This window comes from Callospermophilus lateralis, chromosome 11 (assembly GCF_048772815.1).
Source record: "Callospermophilus lateralis isolate mCalLat2 chromosome 11, mCalLat2.hap1, whole genome shotgun sequence".
Classification (NCBI taxonomy): Eukaryota; Metazoa; Chordata; class Mammalia; order Rodentia; family Sciuridae; genus Callospermophilus; species Callospermophilus lateralis.
In genome coordinates, this window is record NC_135315.1 from 47,511,279 (window position 1) to 47,527,328 (window position 16,050).

Sequence of the window (16,050 nt, forward strand, 5' to 3'; positions counted from 1 at the left end):
TTTGTTCTAATAAGTCCATTATCAAATATGTCATTTACAAATATTTTCCCCGTTCTGTGGATTTTCATTTTTGTGACAGTGTCCTTTAATAATAACTTGTTTATCATCAAAATTTAAAACTTTATCTATTCGTTCTCTAATTGTGCTTTTGATGATATACCAAAGAAACCACTGCCTAAGCCATGTTGACAAAGATTTATGCCTCTTCTAAAAATTTTATTGTGGTAGGTCTTTCATTTGGGTCTGATCCAATTTGAGTTCATTTCCACAAATGGTATAAAGCAGGAGTCCAAGGTAAATATTTTTGTATGCAGATACTCATTTGTGCCAGCATCACTTGTTGAAAAGACTATTCTTTCTCCACTGAATCGTTCTGGCATCACTGAAACCAAATGACTGTATATATAAGGTTTATTCCTACACTCCCAATTTCTATTTCATTGACCTGTTTTTGTATCCTTAAGCCAACATGGTACTGTTTTGATTACTATGGTTTTGTGTTCTGAAATTGCAAAGTGTGGACTCGCCAATTTTGTTTTTCAAGACTGTTTTGGATATTCCAGTCTACCTGCATTTCCATATGAATTTTTAGGGTAATCTTGTCAATTTCTGCAAAGAAGTCAGCTACAACTTTGAGAAGGATTGCACTTAATTTTTAGATCAACTTAGGAAGTACTGCCATTTAACAATATTAAGTTCTCTGATCCATGAATATGGGATGTTTTTCATTCATTTAGGTTTTATTTTCTTTCGTTGTCTGGTAGTATTAACCGTATATCCTGCATCTGGCACAGTGATGCACACCTGTAATCCCAGCAGCCTGGCAGGCTGAGGCAGGAGGATCAAAAGTTCAAAGCCAGCCTGAGCAACTTAGTAAGGCTAGGGCCTTATTAAGTTAACAAGACCCTGTCTCAAAAAATAAAAAGGACTGGGGATGTAAAGCACCCCTGGGTTCATTCCCCAGGACCAAAAGAGAGAGGAAAAAAAGTATATTCATCACTTCTTTTGTTAAATTCATATTTTATTCATTTTGATTCCAGTATAAACAGAAATGTTTTCTTAGCTTTTATATTGTTCATTGGTAGCAGTTTCATTTCTGTGCACTATTTATACACTGGTCTTATATCCTACAAATTTGAACATAATTACTAGTTCAAATAGTTTTTTGGCAGATTCCCTAGAATTTTCTATATAAAAGGTCATGGTATCTAAGAAGAGAGTTTATTTCTTCCTTTCTAGTCTGGATATCTTTTATTACCTTTTCTCAGCTAACTTCCTGTCTAAGACTTCTGTTACAATGCTGAAATGGTATGAAGAGATAGCTCTGTTTTGCTCCTTATGGGGAAAGAACATGTTTACAATTAAGTTGGTCACTGACTTGGGGTGATTACCAAGCAAAGCCTTGAAGTACATGCAGGCTAGTGGTTTCTTCTTGCTATTAGTACAATACAAGGAAAGATAAAATCAAGGGAAGAAGTTAATAAAATGGAAGAAGGACCTGATGATATTAGAAATTCTCAGTCTATCTGGATGGCAAAAGATGATAAAGAGATTCACTGTCAGAAAATCATGCTATAGACAAAAGGCTATGAGTATGGCTATACTACTTTATTAAATATTTAAGATGGTTAGAATATTTAGTCACACAGAATAGAGATTGCAAGTGTGACTTATTCAGCCCTCACATCAGAAATCCAGAAGTAGAGTTGGGATTATCTAGGAAGGATCTGTGGTGGATAAACTACTTACCTACTGAAATGAATCTCTATGATATACACAAGAAATCCAAAAGTTTCTTGAGAATTTTATAACAGCTAGAACAGTGCTGGTTTGGACTAAAAAGACTAGAAAGAAGATGAGAGAAGGCAGTTCTACCTTAAAATTCTACAGGTAAGAAACAAGCTGATGAAACTATATAGCTACAAACAAATGCTACCATCCCTAAAAGACGCAGGACAAGTCAACTTGAGGATTATCCCCAGGCCTTCAAATCTATGAGTATTGGGATTTGGAAATTGCTTCATCCTGTAACAATTTCTTCCCTTTTGAATTGAAATGTCTGAAAATGGTATCCTTCGCCACTCCTGCCACTATGTTCTGGGAACTAGTAAGTTATTGTGTTTCATGGTCCATAAATAGAAAAACTTCACCCATAGTTGATTTAAATGAAAAACTCATGAGATTTGGATGAGATGTTGAACTAGTGTTGCTGTTGTATTGTTTGAGATTTTTGAGAATATTAAGGTGAATATATTTTGCATTTGAGTCAAATGTGAATCCTGGAGGTAGAAAAGGAGTGGACTGTAGTACACAGAATAATGGATTCTCAAAAGATATCCACATCTCAATCACTAGAAACTGAATATATAGCAAAGGGGAATTAAGATCACAATTAAGATCATGCAGAACTTCTAACCTACAAAACTGTAGTAAAGTTGTGGTATTTTAAGTCAGTTTTTGTGAATTATTATAGCCGCAGAAGAAAGCTATATAGAAAGCATTATTCTGTCGGCTATGGATTCTTCGGAGATGCTCTTTATTGGTCTGAGTAAGTTCCTTTCTATTACTAGTTTGTTGACTGCTTTTTAACATAAAAGCTGTTGGATTTTCTTAAATGCTTTTTCTGCATCTATAGAGATGATCACATGGTTTTTGACCCTTATTCTATTCACATGTACACTAAATGATTTTCAGATGTTAAACTAACCATGTATTCCAGGGATAAATCCCACTTGGTTGGGGTGTACAATCCTTTTTACATGTTGCTGGATTTTGGTTTGCTAGTATTTTGTTGAGGATTTTTTGTCTACATTCATAAGAGATATCTGTCCATTGTTTTGTTTCCTTGGATGTCTCAGTCTGGTTTTAGTACAAATGTCATCCTGACCTCACAGAATGAGTTAAGAAGTGTTCCCTTCTCATCTACTTTTATGGAGAAGCTTGTAAAGAATTCTTTAAAAGTAAAGCCAACTAATCCTAGAATTTCTTTTTGAATAGTGTTTTTTGTTTCTTAATTAGTTTCCCTATCTTTCTTAGTATAGATCTATTCAATTTTTAAATTTTGTCTTGAGTCAATTTTGGTAGTTTCTTTCTTTCTTGAAATGTGTCCATTCCACCTAGATTATCTAACTGGCATACACTTTTTCACAGTACCCTTTCCCTTTTTTTCCTTCTTTGGTTTCTGTAAGCTTGGTAGTAATATTCCTTTTTTTGGTACCAGATTGTTATAATTTTGGGCTTTTTTTTCTGTTCTAGTTTTTGGTACTCTAACTAAAGATTTGTCTTTTTTTTTTTTGGTACCAGGGATTGAACCTAGGGGCACTTAACCAAGAGCAACCACCCCAGCCCTTTTTTTTATTTTGAGACAAGGTGTCACTAAGTTGCTTAAGGCCTCAGTAAATTGCTGAGGCTGGCTTTGAACTTGTGATCCTCCTGCCTCACCTTCCAGAGCTGCCAGGATTACAAGCATGTGTTTTCATGCCTGGCAAGGTTTGTCAATTTTGCTGAACTTTCTAGAGAACAAACCTTTTACCAATTTTCTATTGTTTCCCTGTACCAAACTACTTGTTTGACAGAACATCTAAAACCTACCGAAAAACACATAAAGTTAGTAAACTCACCTGATCCAAGAAACTTATGAAGTTTATGAATCCAGGTTAACCCAACACTATGTACACCAGCTTCATGAGTACAGTGATATCTTGACGGACACTTGGGGTCTGCAAATAGACTCATTAATGACATAAAGGTATCCATTAGAAAACTGAAATAATTTACCTTAGTAGTCTACAAATACATTTGTTGATGGAAGTCTGTAGGAATTTCATACTGTGGCACCACATCAAGGAGTTTGAAATTTTTAACTTTTAAGTTCAATTTTCAAATATATTTTAAGTAAAAAGTCCAATAAAATTCAAATGTTAATTTTCTAGAAAACAACAAAGTGGAATCCACCAAAGCATGAAAACTTGCTGTCAGGTAACTCATTATGCCTTTTGGTCTATGTATACATTTATTTAAAGTTCTTCAAGATAAATGGTGATTAAGAATGATAGCTCTGTAGAAAACTTATGCTTCACATCTGCTTAGATGAACTAGTTGAAGTAAGTGCACTCCAAAAGCACAGTTACTACACTGACTTCAGCATAACCCTTCAGTGAATATTCTGTCATAAGTAATAAGTTAGGCATCAAATGAGACGTGAAGTTTTGTATTTTCATAATGTTGATTTACAGATAGGTCCAAAGTTTATGACACTAAGAAATGGGAGCAATTGTTAATTAAGATAATGTAACTGGCTTTGAACCAAAATTTTCTGTACTGCCTTTGAGTCTAGTAACAATTAGGACAATCCTGAGGGTTGCAGTTGTAGCTCAGTGGTAGAGCACTTGCCTAGCACATGTGAGGGCCTGGGTTTCATCCTCAGGACCAAATAAAGATAAACAAATAAAATAAAAGTATTGTGTCCATCTACAACTAAAAAAAAAAAAAAGTTAAAGATGAGCTCCTGAATATATTATTATTTGTAAATATTTATCTCTGTGGTTAAGAATTTTAAAATATTGAAATAACAAAATATACAAATAATGTACAAAGTAAATTTATTTTTTCGTGTACCAGGGATTGAACTCCTTAATATTAAATTTACAGTAAGATAATGTTATATTATCTTTATGTTTTATATACTGGAGTTCTGCATAACTCTTTTTTCTCTTTTTTTTTTTTTGTAATTAATTTTTATTGTTGGTGGTTCAAAACATTACATAGTTCTTGATATATCATATTTCACACTCTGATTCAAGTGGGATATGAACTCCCATTTTTACCCCGTATACAGATTGCAGAATCACATCAGTTGCACATCCATTGATTTACAAATTGCCATACTAGTGTCTGTTATATTCTGCTGCCTTTCCTATCCTCTACTATCCCCCCTCCCCTCTTTTTTCTTTCCACATTTTTTTATTGGTGCATTATAGCTGTACATGATGATGGGATTTGTTATTACATATTTGTACATGCACACAATTATTTGGCCAGTATTGTTCCCTAGCACTCTACCACTGACCACGAAATCTACTTTTTATAGGTGCAGGAAAAAGTCATTATTGTACATCTGAGTGAATTCATACTGAGGAACACTATCTTAAAACTTGAGAATCATTTGTTTAATATTCACTGGAGAGAAAGTGACTAAAAGGCAAAAAAGAACCCAGTTAACTTTTTAATTTTTTTATTTTTTAGGTGTAGATTGACACAACACAATGCCTTTTTTTTTTACGTGGTGCTGAGAATCGAACCCAGATCCCGCCCATGCTAGACGAGCGCTCTACCGCTGAGCAAGAATCCCTAGCCCCCCCAGTTAACTTTTTTAAAGGCTGGAACCACAAAACAAATAAATTACCTGTGAACAGGCTGTGACTACTTAGTATAAATATATATAATGGAATAAAAGGAACTACATTTAATGAATTCCTTACCTCTGTGAAGTTTAATTGGACATGAAAAGTCAGAATCAAAGGGATCATCCTCTCCAGATGCCAATTTCAGGGCGAGTTCCAGTTCAACACATTCAAACACATACAGAGAAGGAATGAAGTCAGCCTTGGAATCCCAGGACTTTTCTGACTGTAAAAGAAGTACTATAATTTTGATACTGCATATTCATTTGAAAATAATCACAATTAAAAACAGGAGAAAAAAGCTGGGTCAAACAATGCTCTCAAATTCTTCTTAATTCCATCCCCTTTCTTAAGAATGTGTTGATCTTCTTGAGAGAGAGAGGAAAAAAGTATACTTCTTTAGAAAGATTATTATATGTTAATAAGTAAGTCTATAGAAAAGTCAGCTGAGTGGTTCAAAGGTTCCTTTATTTGCTACCAGAGACTGCAATACAGAGGTCAGAAAAATAAATAGGCAAATTGGTGGACCAACTAAATAGTGCAACCTAACTTCTATCTGTCTAGGTTTTTAATATGCTTCAATTATTTGTGTTTAATTTCCAAAGGACCAGATGTGTCAGATATAAGCTAAAATTCCTCATGTATTAAACATTCATATTGGGCCAAGAAGTATACCTGGTGTTAAAGATCTGAAATAGACCAATACTAGCCTGCACTTACTGTTTGGTCATCTTCTTCTTCCCCCTCTAGCACAACACAGTGATACAGCATTCCTGATTCAGTAGCAATCACTAAGATATTGGGAACACAGGGTAAGCAGAGTATAGCACAAGCATCATAACCATAGTTATCTTCAGCAGCAGGATGCATGGGCAATGGACCCAACAGTTTTCCAATATTTCCAGGGCTAAAGAAAAAATAAAAACATGTTTAGGAAATGTTAACAGAAGATAGATATGCCCATCCCCTAAAACCATTCTTTGACTTGGTCTTCCTCCAGATATTATACAATCACCATATACAATATAATATATTCCCAATATCTCCACTTTTTCACTTTCCCACTAACATTCCAACACTCTTGTGGTTCTCAACCTGAGTTGATTTTGCCCTTGAGGGGACACTGTTAATATCTGAAAGCATTTTGGATTGTCACAACAGGGGTCTGTGTGTGTAAAATTAGTATCTTGTGGGTAGAAGCCAGAGATGCTGTTAGATATTCCTCCACAGGTCAGCCCTTCACAACAAAAAATCATTCACTTCTTTCTTTTCTCCTGGTACTTGGAATTGAACCCAGGGGCACTCTATCTGGATGAGCTACATCCCAGGTTTTTTGTTGTTGTTGTTTTGAGACTGGATCTTGCTAAGTTGCCTAAGCTAGGTCAAACTTGTACTCCTGCTCAGACTTTCTAAGTAGCTGGAATTATTGCTGTGTTATCACCACACCCCACAACCAAGAATTATACAGAACAAAATGCCAATAATGCAGAGATTGAAAGGTTTTACCCTAAGCTGCCTATGGTAGCCCTTTTACCAATCTATTGAAATTACTCTGGCAAAGATCATCCATATGGTTCTCACTGTGAAATCCAAAAGGCTTAAGTGACGTTCTGCTAAATTAACTTTGGTTAACAAGGACTGCTTCTTGACACCTTAACACCCTATAACAATTTTTTCTTTCTTTCTCTTTTCTTTTTCTTTCTTTTTTTTTTTTTTTGCAGTATAAAGATGGAACCCAAGGCCTTGTACATTGCTAGGTAAGCATTCTACCAATAACCTACATCCCTGACCCTCTAATGTCCTTTGCTAATTTCTTTCTTAAATACTGCTGTACTCCAGTGGTCTGCTGTTTTCAAAATACACATTTACATGGTAGCATATTAAATTGTGCCTGCTTTAACTACCCATATATTCTGACAACTCCCAAATCTTTTCTTCTGAGATGCAACTACTCTTCAGAGCTCTGGATGCACGTTTTATTTAATTAGAAAAACATATATATTTAGTCCTGGATGGTACACCCAATAACTGATGACTGAGATGGGGAAGCAGACATTTAACCAGAATTATTACACCATGTAATAAGTGTAACCAAAAAAAAAAAAAAAAAAAAAAAAGGATGTACTGGGTACAATGGAACAACAAAAAGGTACAAAGACAAGTCAGGTAAAAAGGTGTAAAAAATTGGAAACAAATTATCTTGGGGGATAAGAGGGACATAGTTTATACAAAGTTCTGGAAACATGAAAGGCAAGGAAGTAAGAGGGAGGAAACTTAGCTTACTATGATAGGAAGCAAAGTAAAAGCTCTAAAGCAACAGAAAAGTAGCTGGACAGATATCTAGAATTGATTTATGAAGTAGACAGATTTTATATTCAGAGTTATTCTGGGTGAGTATATCACTAGAAGTGTAAGTCAGGAGTGACAGAGCTTCATTTTATAAAGCTCATCTGGTAACACTGAGGAGGACAGGAAGGGTCCAAAATTGGATTAAAGGAAACTACTTAAGAGAATATGATCTGGGCAGAAGATAAACATCTGAAGCAGGAACAAAAGAATGGTGATAAGGATGTAAACATTCAAGAAACTTTTATCATAAAATCAATAAAATTTGGGACAATTAGATGCAAAAGGATGTAGATAACTACAAGTTTGGGCCTAACACCACTAGGTAGATCATGATGTGGACAAATTAAGGGGAAGAATGGTAAGGATGATAATGTTACCACAAAATCTCCCCAAGATGGGGTGGGAGTGTAACTCAGTGGAAGAGTGCTTGCCTAGGTGTATACAAGGCTCTGGGTTTACCTCTCCAGCACTACAAAAAAACCAAAACAACAACAACATAAAAAACCCTCCCAGGAAAAACATGTGTGAAAGGTAAAGAACATTTCTGCCAAGGGAATGTACTCAAGAGTAAATCTTCACCATTCTGCAATATCAAACTCTTTCATCTTTCTAATCTTCATCAGTTGGTATACCCTCTTCTCTCTCCGGGAATCACTTCAGCTTCCAATTCCTTCTACTAAATCCTTCAAGTTCAAGCTTTAATATTACAATTTCCTCAAAGTCTTCTAAGATAATAGGACTAAGCATTTAATTCATCAGATGCTCGTAACAACCTGCGATGACCTAAGCACATTACACTGCACTTTACTACAGTTATTTAGTTGAATGCCCTTTTGTTAAACAAGGAACCACACAGTAGGGACCTTGCCTCCAAACTTGTATTTCCATAGTCTGCCACAAGGTGCACCCTGAATAAATATGTCAAGTTGATTGGTAAGTAAGTAAATAAACTAATGTTCAGCACTTGCCCATTTGCCTTTGGTTACAAACCTTGCCCAAATCTTATCCTCTATTTACTCTCTCAACCTAACAGATGACTTTCACATCTTCTCAATTGTCTCTCACCGCTTTACATTTTCCAAGCATCCATACAATATTTCCACTTTATTCAGTACTGTCTCACATTGATCATTTATAAGAAATCTCCCCCTGAAAAATAGTTTCCTTTCTTGATCTCAGTATTTCTGTTAATGGCTCATTTCCTTATCCAAACTGTAACTAAGTCTTATTGATCACTCCTCTGTAGCATCTACTATGCTTCATTTCTCCCTTTAAACTACCACCACCCTTGTTCAAACTCCTAGAACACAATCGATTTTGCAACACTTTCCTTACATGAATCTTCTGCTCTAGCCCAAGATGTCTAATCGTTGACCCTTGAATGAAACTTGTAACTTGCTTGTTTTTACATTGTGCTTTATGCTGCCCTTATGAGTGAAATGGTTTTACTCTTCCTTGATGCTTCACTTAATCCTGCATGAGACTAAATCCCACATGACATGAATCTGTCTCCATGAAAATTTTCTTAATTTCTCCAGTCAGAATGATCTCTCCTTGCTCTGGATTCTTACTGTGTCCCAGTAATGTGGTATGGGTAATTACCTCTTCATGTGTATATTTATCTCTTTCTCCAAAAAGTGTATATTTATCTTTTTCTCCACAAAAGGGCAAAAGACACCAGATTATTATCTAATCATTTCCATAGTGCCTTGTTCATATAAGATAAACCATAAATACTTTTTTAGTTAGCCTTATGAACACAAGCAAATTGTATCTTATTCTAAACTATAGAGCTTACTCAAAAATGAGGAAATCAAAGTTCAAATGATCTGTACCAACTCTTTCTCCAAAATGAGCAAAGCAAATGTTTAAAGGGAGCTCATTTCCACAAACTCAGAAATATGGTTTCCCAAATCTAAAGACAATCAGTACAAGCTTAGTTTCATTTCAGGTAGATTACCACCCCAACTTACCCATGCAACAGACTGACATATGTAAGGAAAGTCTCCCCATTCTCATATAAGATGTACAGTGGGTATGCCACTACTTCATCTTTGCCTTTTTGTCCAAATATATTCTTTGGAACTGCTGTCAATGGCCCAAAGTCAAATGCAACTGCGGTTTCACCTAGAGATGCGGTATATGCCCTTCTGCAAAGAGATTTGAAAAAACAACTTTTGAAACAAAAACAAAAAAATCTCTAGTAACAGGAGGTGGGTAAATACAAAATTTAGACTTAATGGAGTGAAAAGACAAAAAAATATGATTATAAAGAATGTTAACACTGGAAAAATTTCATAAAATTAAGTAAAAAAAAGAAGGCCATAAAATTGGGCTGGAGTTGTGGCTCAGTGAAAGCACTCGCCTAGCATGTGTGAGGCCCTGGGTTTGATCCTCAGCACCACATAAAAGTAAATAAAATAAAGGTATTTTGTCCACCTAAAATGAAAAAAAAATTTTTAAAAATGAAAGCCATAAAATTATTTGGTGCTGCTTTAATTTTAAATGGTTTAAATACAGATATATAAATAAAAAAAATTCATGCATACATGTATAAATATAAATAAAAACATGGACTAGTTGTCTCCAAGAAGCAGGATTCATTAATTCCACAAATATTTAACCACTTGCTCTGTCAGGCACTATTTTAGGTTCTGGGAATACATAAGCAAAATTAAAGGCCCTGCCATCTGGTGAGAGATGTACAATAAACAGAGAAGAAATAAACATAATAGGGGTTGGGGTTGTACTCAGTGGTAGCACGCTTGCCTAGCATGCTTGAGGCACTGGGTTCGATTCTCAGCACCACATACAAATAAGTGAAAATAAAAGTCCATCAACAACTAAAAAATATTTAAAAAACAGAAAAGGGGAAAAAAAAGAAATAAACTAATATAAGTTCAGAAAACGATGTTATGAATGAAAATAAAGTACGGCAAAAGCATATTGATGGAGATGTAACTTTAGGCTAGGTAGTTGGGAAGGACTCTGAAAAGGTAATATTTGCACAAAGATCTGAAGGAAGTAAGGAAACAGCTCTATAGTTATCTGGAGAAGGAACAATTGAGGTGGAGGAAAAACACATGCCAAAGATCTTAGGTAGAAGACGCTTGGTATCTGAAGAATGTCAAGGAGGACAAGGTGGCTGTTGCTCTGACAGCCATGGCACAGTGGGAGGAATGAAGCTGGAGAGGGAGTCAGGTGATAGGCATATAAGTCTTGGTAGATTCTGGGAAATCAATGGGGTGAGGAGAGCAGGGAAGTAGAGTGTCTGAACTAAATCAAAAACATCATTTTGGCAGCTCTAATGAAGCTAGGGAATAAGAGATTATAAAAGATTTATATTTTCTTCCTAATATTTTTCTCTATTTTCCCCAATTTTCTACAATAGATATGTTACATGTATAATCTGGAAGGACAAATTGTAAAATCATGCTGCTATTATATTTTAAAGTATAGTATAGTTATCCAAAAAGACTTAATCTATAAAAGGTTAATAAATATTGTTAAACTAAAATCACAATTTCACAAAGTTTAGAAAGTCAACATCATTAGAAGGTATTATAAGTAACATCTCTCTTAATAAAAGGAGAGTTAAATTAAAAACCAAAAAAGAAAGGGAACAGAGAAGTTAATTTAAGTTAAATTTAATTGACACTTAATAAATATTGTAATATACCTAATCATATTAGGTATCAATGAATGAGTACTCTGTGTAAACCCCATGCCAAGCACTTTTTTATTATAAACATTAGTTCATATTAATTGTACAAATTCATGGATTTCACAGTGACACTTTCCCATGTGCACAATACTATGCTTTCATTGTAGTCAGCCTTCCTACTTTCCTCAGTAACTCTCCCTTTTCTCTTCCTTACCCTTTGTCTAATCGTTCCTCTTCTACGTTTAAGACATCATTTTTTTTTGTTTATTTCCATATGTGAGAAGAAACATGTCTTTCTGTGTCTGGCTTACTTTGCTTAACATGATGACCTCAGTTCCAATTCTTTTTCTACAAATGACAGGATTTCCTCCTCCTTTATGGCAAAATAATATTCCATTATGCATGTATGTGCATACATCATATTTTCCTTAAACATTCATCTGCTGACAAGCACCTAGGCTGATTCCATAGCTTTGATATTGTGAATAGTGCTGCAATAAAGATAGGTATGTAGGTATCTCATTCATATGCTGACTTTATTTCCTTCAGGTATACACCCAGGAGCTAAGCAATTCTTTATGCATCTCATTTATTATGTACAATAACCTAAGAAATAATCAGTAATATTTTTTTATACTCATGGAATACAGTCATGAAAATGAAGCTCAATGCAATTGGGAAATATGCCCAGATACCACAGCTGGCAAGGACTGGTAGGTTGATACCAGGGGCAAACCTCTGGACAACACTGCATTTACTCTGCTGCCTTTTATCTAGATCATGTGTCTCTCAAAAGAAAGTAAGTTGATCAGCTATGGAAACATGTTGCAGGAGAAAATGCCCTGACCCAAGAACAGGATCAACCCCAGAGGCAGGTATTTGCCAGTGTGGAGATGGATGCACTAGAATTTAAGCTGGTGCTATAAAACATTCACATCTTATAACTGAAATCTTCAGTTCTGGGGCCATCAAAGAGAATTAATGGTCCCAGGTTAGTAACAACCCCTGGCTCCTAGCAGAAACAGTTGTAAATCTTTTCTGGAGGAACAAACCCCCAATTCAGGCCCTCAATAATCCCAAATATTAGGATTAAGTAAATGTAAGTTCACAGTCAGTGATCAGCAATAAGAAAAGCAACATGATTGCAACTGAAGAACAAGGACTTCAGATACTGAAACTGTCAAATATAGAATAACTATGTATAAAAGAGTAACAAAAACTAAATAAAAAATATTAGATATGACCATCACAGAGACATAGAACTTCAGAAATATTGCTACTGTGTGATCATGTATGTATAGTAATCACCAGAAACACTCATCAGGAGGCAAGAGGAATGGGATTTGTGAGTTCAAAGGGTCATTCCATTAAGTGGTCAAAGTAGACATGAACATGTGCCTGTAGTGGGTAAGAAAACATGAAAAGAAGCCAAGGTCATGGGAGAATCAAAGGGTTTAAGTAGGTCTCCAACCCAATACTCACTTTTTACAATTTTGTAATTATTTTATAATGTACTCTCTTATTAATTTACAATAGGAAAATCCATTTCTGCACTCATTTTAGAATTTTCTTGAAAAGAAAATAATGTTACAATAACATTCAGATTTATAACTTCTTGTTACCTATTTACATTGCCTACCTTTGCTTACTTCTCACATTACCAAAAGCATGCAAAGTCACCTCTGAAAAATCTTGAAATCTCTTAAAACTACATTTATGATATCAACAAACAACTGAACAAACATTTCATGACACAAATAAAAACATACCCTTTATTGAGTATTAGACTCTCCTCTTCTGCTTCTGAAAGTACAATCACCTTAACAGGTGTCTGTGGCTCACGGAGAGAATAAATTCTAGCAATCAAGAGAGAAGAAAACAAGTACTTAAAATTCTCCTTCATTTCCTAAAATTGTACTTTCCTCTCAATCTAGTCAGTTTTTACTTGAGAAATTTCCTACCAATTATTAAATCCCATTATGTCCCAAATATTCAATTCTCCAAATAGTGCAATGAAATTGACAAAAGTGCATTAGAATGGGTTGGAAATGATCTATAGCTTATATATCCTTTATGTATTTTTTCATATATTTATGAAATATATTTTTCTTATATGTGTGAAACACATGTATTTTTCAAGTACTCTAATTATTCACCTATTACTTTTCTCAATAGAACTCCAAAAACAATATTTTAAGGTGACCATAAGTGGTATATTTGTTGTTTAATTTAAGTTTTATAGTGTTCTACATATATGATGGGATATCATCAGTTAACCATTTCTTTGCCAAAGATTTTGTTATTGACAAAGAAGCCTGCTTCCTTTGTTCTTTATATAAGAGGGAAGTTTCTTTAGAACCTGAAGTAATGTTCTCTATCCATATCAAAATTTCTTTTCTTTTTACTTGCAGCGTTGGGGCCTTGAGCATGATGCTAAGCAAATGCTCTACCATGACACAAGCCCCCTTAAAAAAAATTCTCTCTCCTCCTTGGCTATGAACCCAGCCCCCTTTCCAAAATTCTCGCCCCCCGCCTGCCCCTGCCCCGCCATGGGGATTGAACCCATGGGTATCTACCACTGAGCTACATTCCCAGCCCTTTTTATTATTTGAGGCAGGATCTTGTTAAGTTGCCCAGGCTGGCCTCGAACTTGCAATCCTCTGCTTTAGTCTCCCAAGTTAGTTAGATTACAAGTGTGCATCAGATTAGTCAGTCAGATTGTAAGTGTTCAGCCTTATTCAAAAACTCTGAGAAGCCTATACCATTGCACCTCATGTTTTCCATCCTGGGTCCTCAGCTGTACTCTCTGCCTAATCATTTCACTATTGCCCCAAGCCTGCTAGCTTCCCTTTAGTTATAATTATCTGTCTCTATTAGACACCTAAAGATAATATCTTCTTTACATTCCAAATGCCCAAATATGAATAACATTTAGCTTGCAATCTATATGTGTTTTGTTATATGAAAACACTATATCATATCATCCATATTTTCAAGGGAAAAGTATAAAAGTTAAAAAATTTTTTTTTCCAAAATCATTTAAATTGAAAGTAATTTAACCAGTGTGGTGACACATGCCAGTAACCCCAGCAACTCAGGAGGATGAGGCAGGAGGATAGCAAGTTCAAGTAGACCCTATCTTGAAATAAAAATAAAAAAAGGGCTGGGGTGTAGAGCTCAGTGGTGTCTCTGCATTAAATCCCTAGTGTAAAAAAACAAACAAAAAAAGGTAACATATTTCACAGTGTGTATGGCTATATTAAAAGGGAAACTATTTTTCAAAAGGCTGGTAATGTCATTATTAGAAATCAAATGTCGCCCATAAAGTCTGCACCAAATTGGTCACTTATCTTTTTCCACCAAGAATTTTTTTTTTTTTTGAGAGAGAGAGAGAGAGGGAGAGGGAGGAGAGAGGAGAGAGAGAGAGAATTTTAATATTTATTTTTTAGTTTTCGGTGGACACAACATCTTTGTTTGTATGTGGTGCTGAGGATCCAACCCGGGCCACACGCATGCCAGGCAAGCACTCTACAGCTTGAGCCACATCCCCAGCCCAATTTTTTTTTTTTTTTTTTTTTTAAATGTGTTGATGAGGATCAAATCCAATGCCTCACACCTGCTAGGCGAGTGTACCACTGAGCTACAACCCCAGTCCTCCACCAAGAATTTTTAAGCTTGGTTTACTCCATTATCAATAAAATGTGACAAGTACTTAAAAAAAAATTTGTAATGACAAATTGCTCCAAATAAATGCACACTCACTTTGGTCTTCCTAGGTTCCTACAAGTCATCACTGACTTCAAAAGACACAATAGTAATTCAAGCAATATTTTGTTGGAGAACAATAAAAGAAATGTTTCTCATAACAATGAGTGGGAATTTCCTTTTGCCCTCAATGTTCTTTCTGTCAAAGTTTAGGGAATGAGAACCGCTAAATAACCCATATTTTTAAAAGAATCTTCAATATTTAGGACCAGCCAGATAGGGTAATCTCAGACACTCAAGAGGCTGAGGTAGGAGGATCACAAGTTTGAGGTCAGTCTCAGCAACTAAGCGAGGCCCTAAACAACTTAATGAGACCCTGATTTAAAATTAAAAAATAATAAGGGCTAGGGATTTGGCTCAGTGGTAAAGCACCTTTGGCTGGGTTCAATACCCCAGTACCTAAAAAAAATAAGAAAGAAATGGGACCAGATACTTCCTTTAAAGCTTAACATGAGTTAACATGAGGAAGTAAGGATGTGACTATGCTATCTCACTACCATTTTCCCAGCATATATAACAAGAAGGTTAAGAAGAGAAAGTGTCTAAGAGTTCTTGGGATTACAGAATCATGTTTGTAATGGGGCAGTTTCCCTTCCCCTCTTTCTTTACCTTCAACTTCAAAGCCAAATGGGTGAGCAAGGAAGGCTCTTAGAGAAGGACCAGGCAGATTTGGAGGTACTTATAATAAGGGAGAATGGTGCCTCTGGTCCTATCTGAATGCAAGGTGAGTTGCAGAAATCTATAAGCCATCAAGGAAATTCTAGGATGAATCTCCTGTTACATCCAAGGGTCTAAGAGCATGCATATACTTTAATTATTTATCTGGAAATTTCTAAAGAAGATATGCTAGAGCAGCCTAAGAAAGGATTA

General features: G+C 35.3%; 1 protein-coding gene across 2 annotated transcripts in view; it reads right to left on the reverse strand.

The window, feature by feature from the left end:
* Window positions 1-16,050, reverse strand: part of Nup88 (nucleoporin 88) — a 30,373-nt gene that overhangs the window by 8,550 nt on the left and 5,773 nt on the right. For both annotated transcript variants that reach the window (XM_076871706.1, XM_076871705.1), the window contains 5 exons: window positions 13,185-13,271; window positions 9,725-9,901; window positions 6,123-6,309; window positions 5,481-5,628; window positions 3,621-3,719 (listed from right to left, as the gene is read on the reverse strand). In XM_076871706.1, coding sequence (XP_076727821.1) covers window positions 3,621-3,719; window positions 5,481-5,628; window positions 6,123-6,309; window positions 9,725-9,901; window positions 13,185-13,271 — 698 coding nt within the window. The remainder of the gene's footprint in view (window positions 1-3,620; window positions 3,720-5,480; window positions 5,629-6,122; window positions 6,310-9,724; window positions 9,902-13,184; window positions 13,272-16,050) is intronic.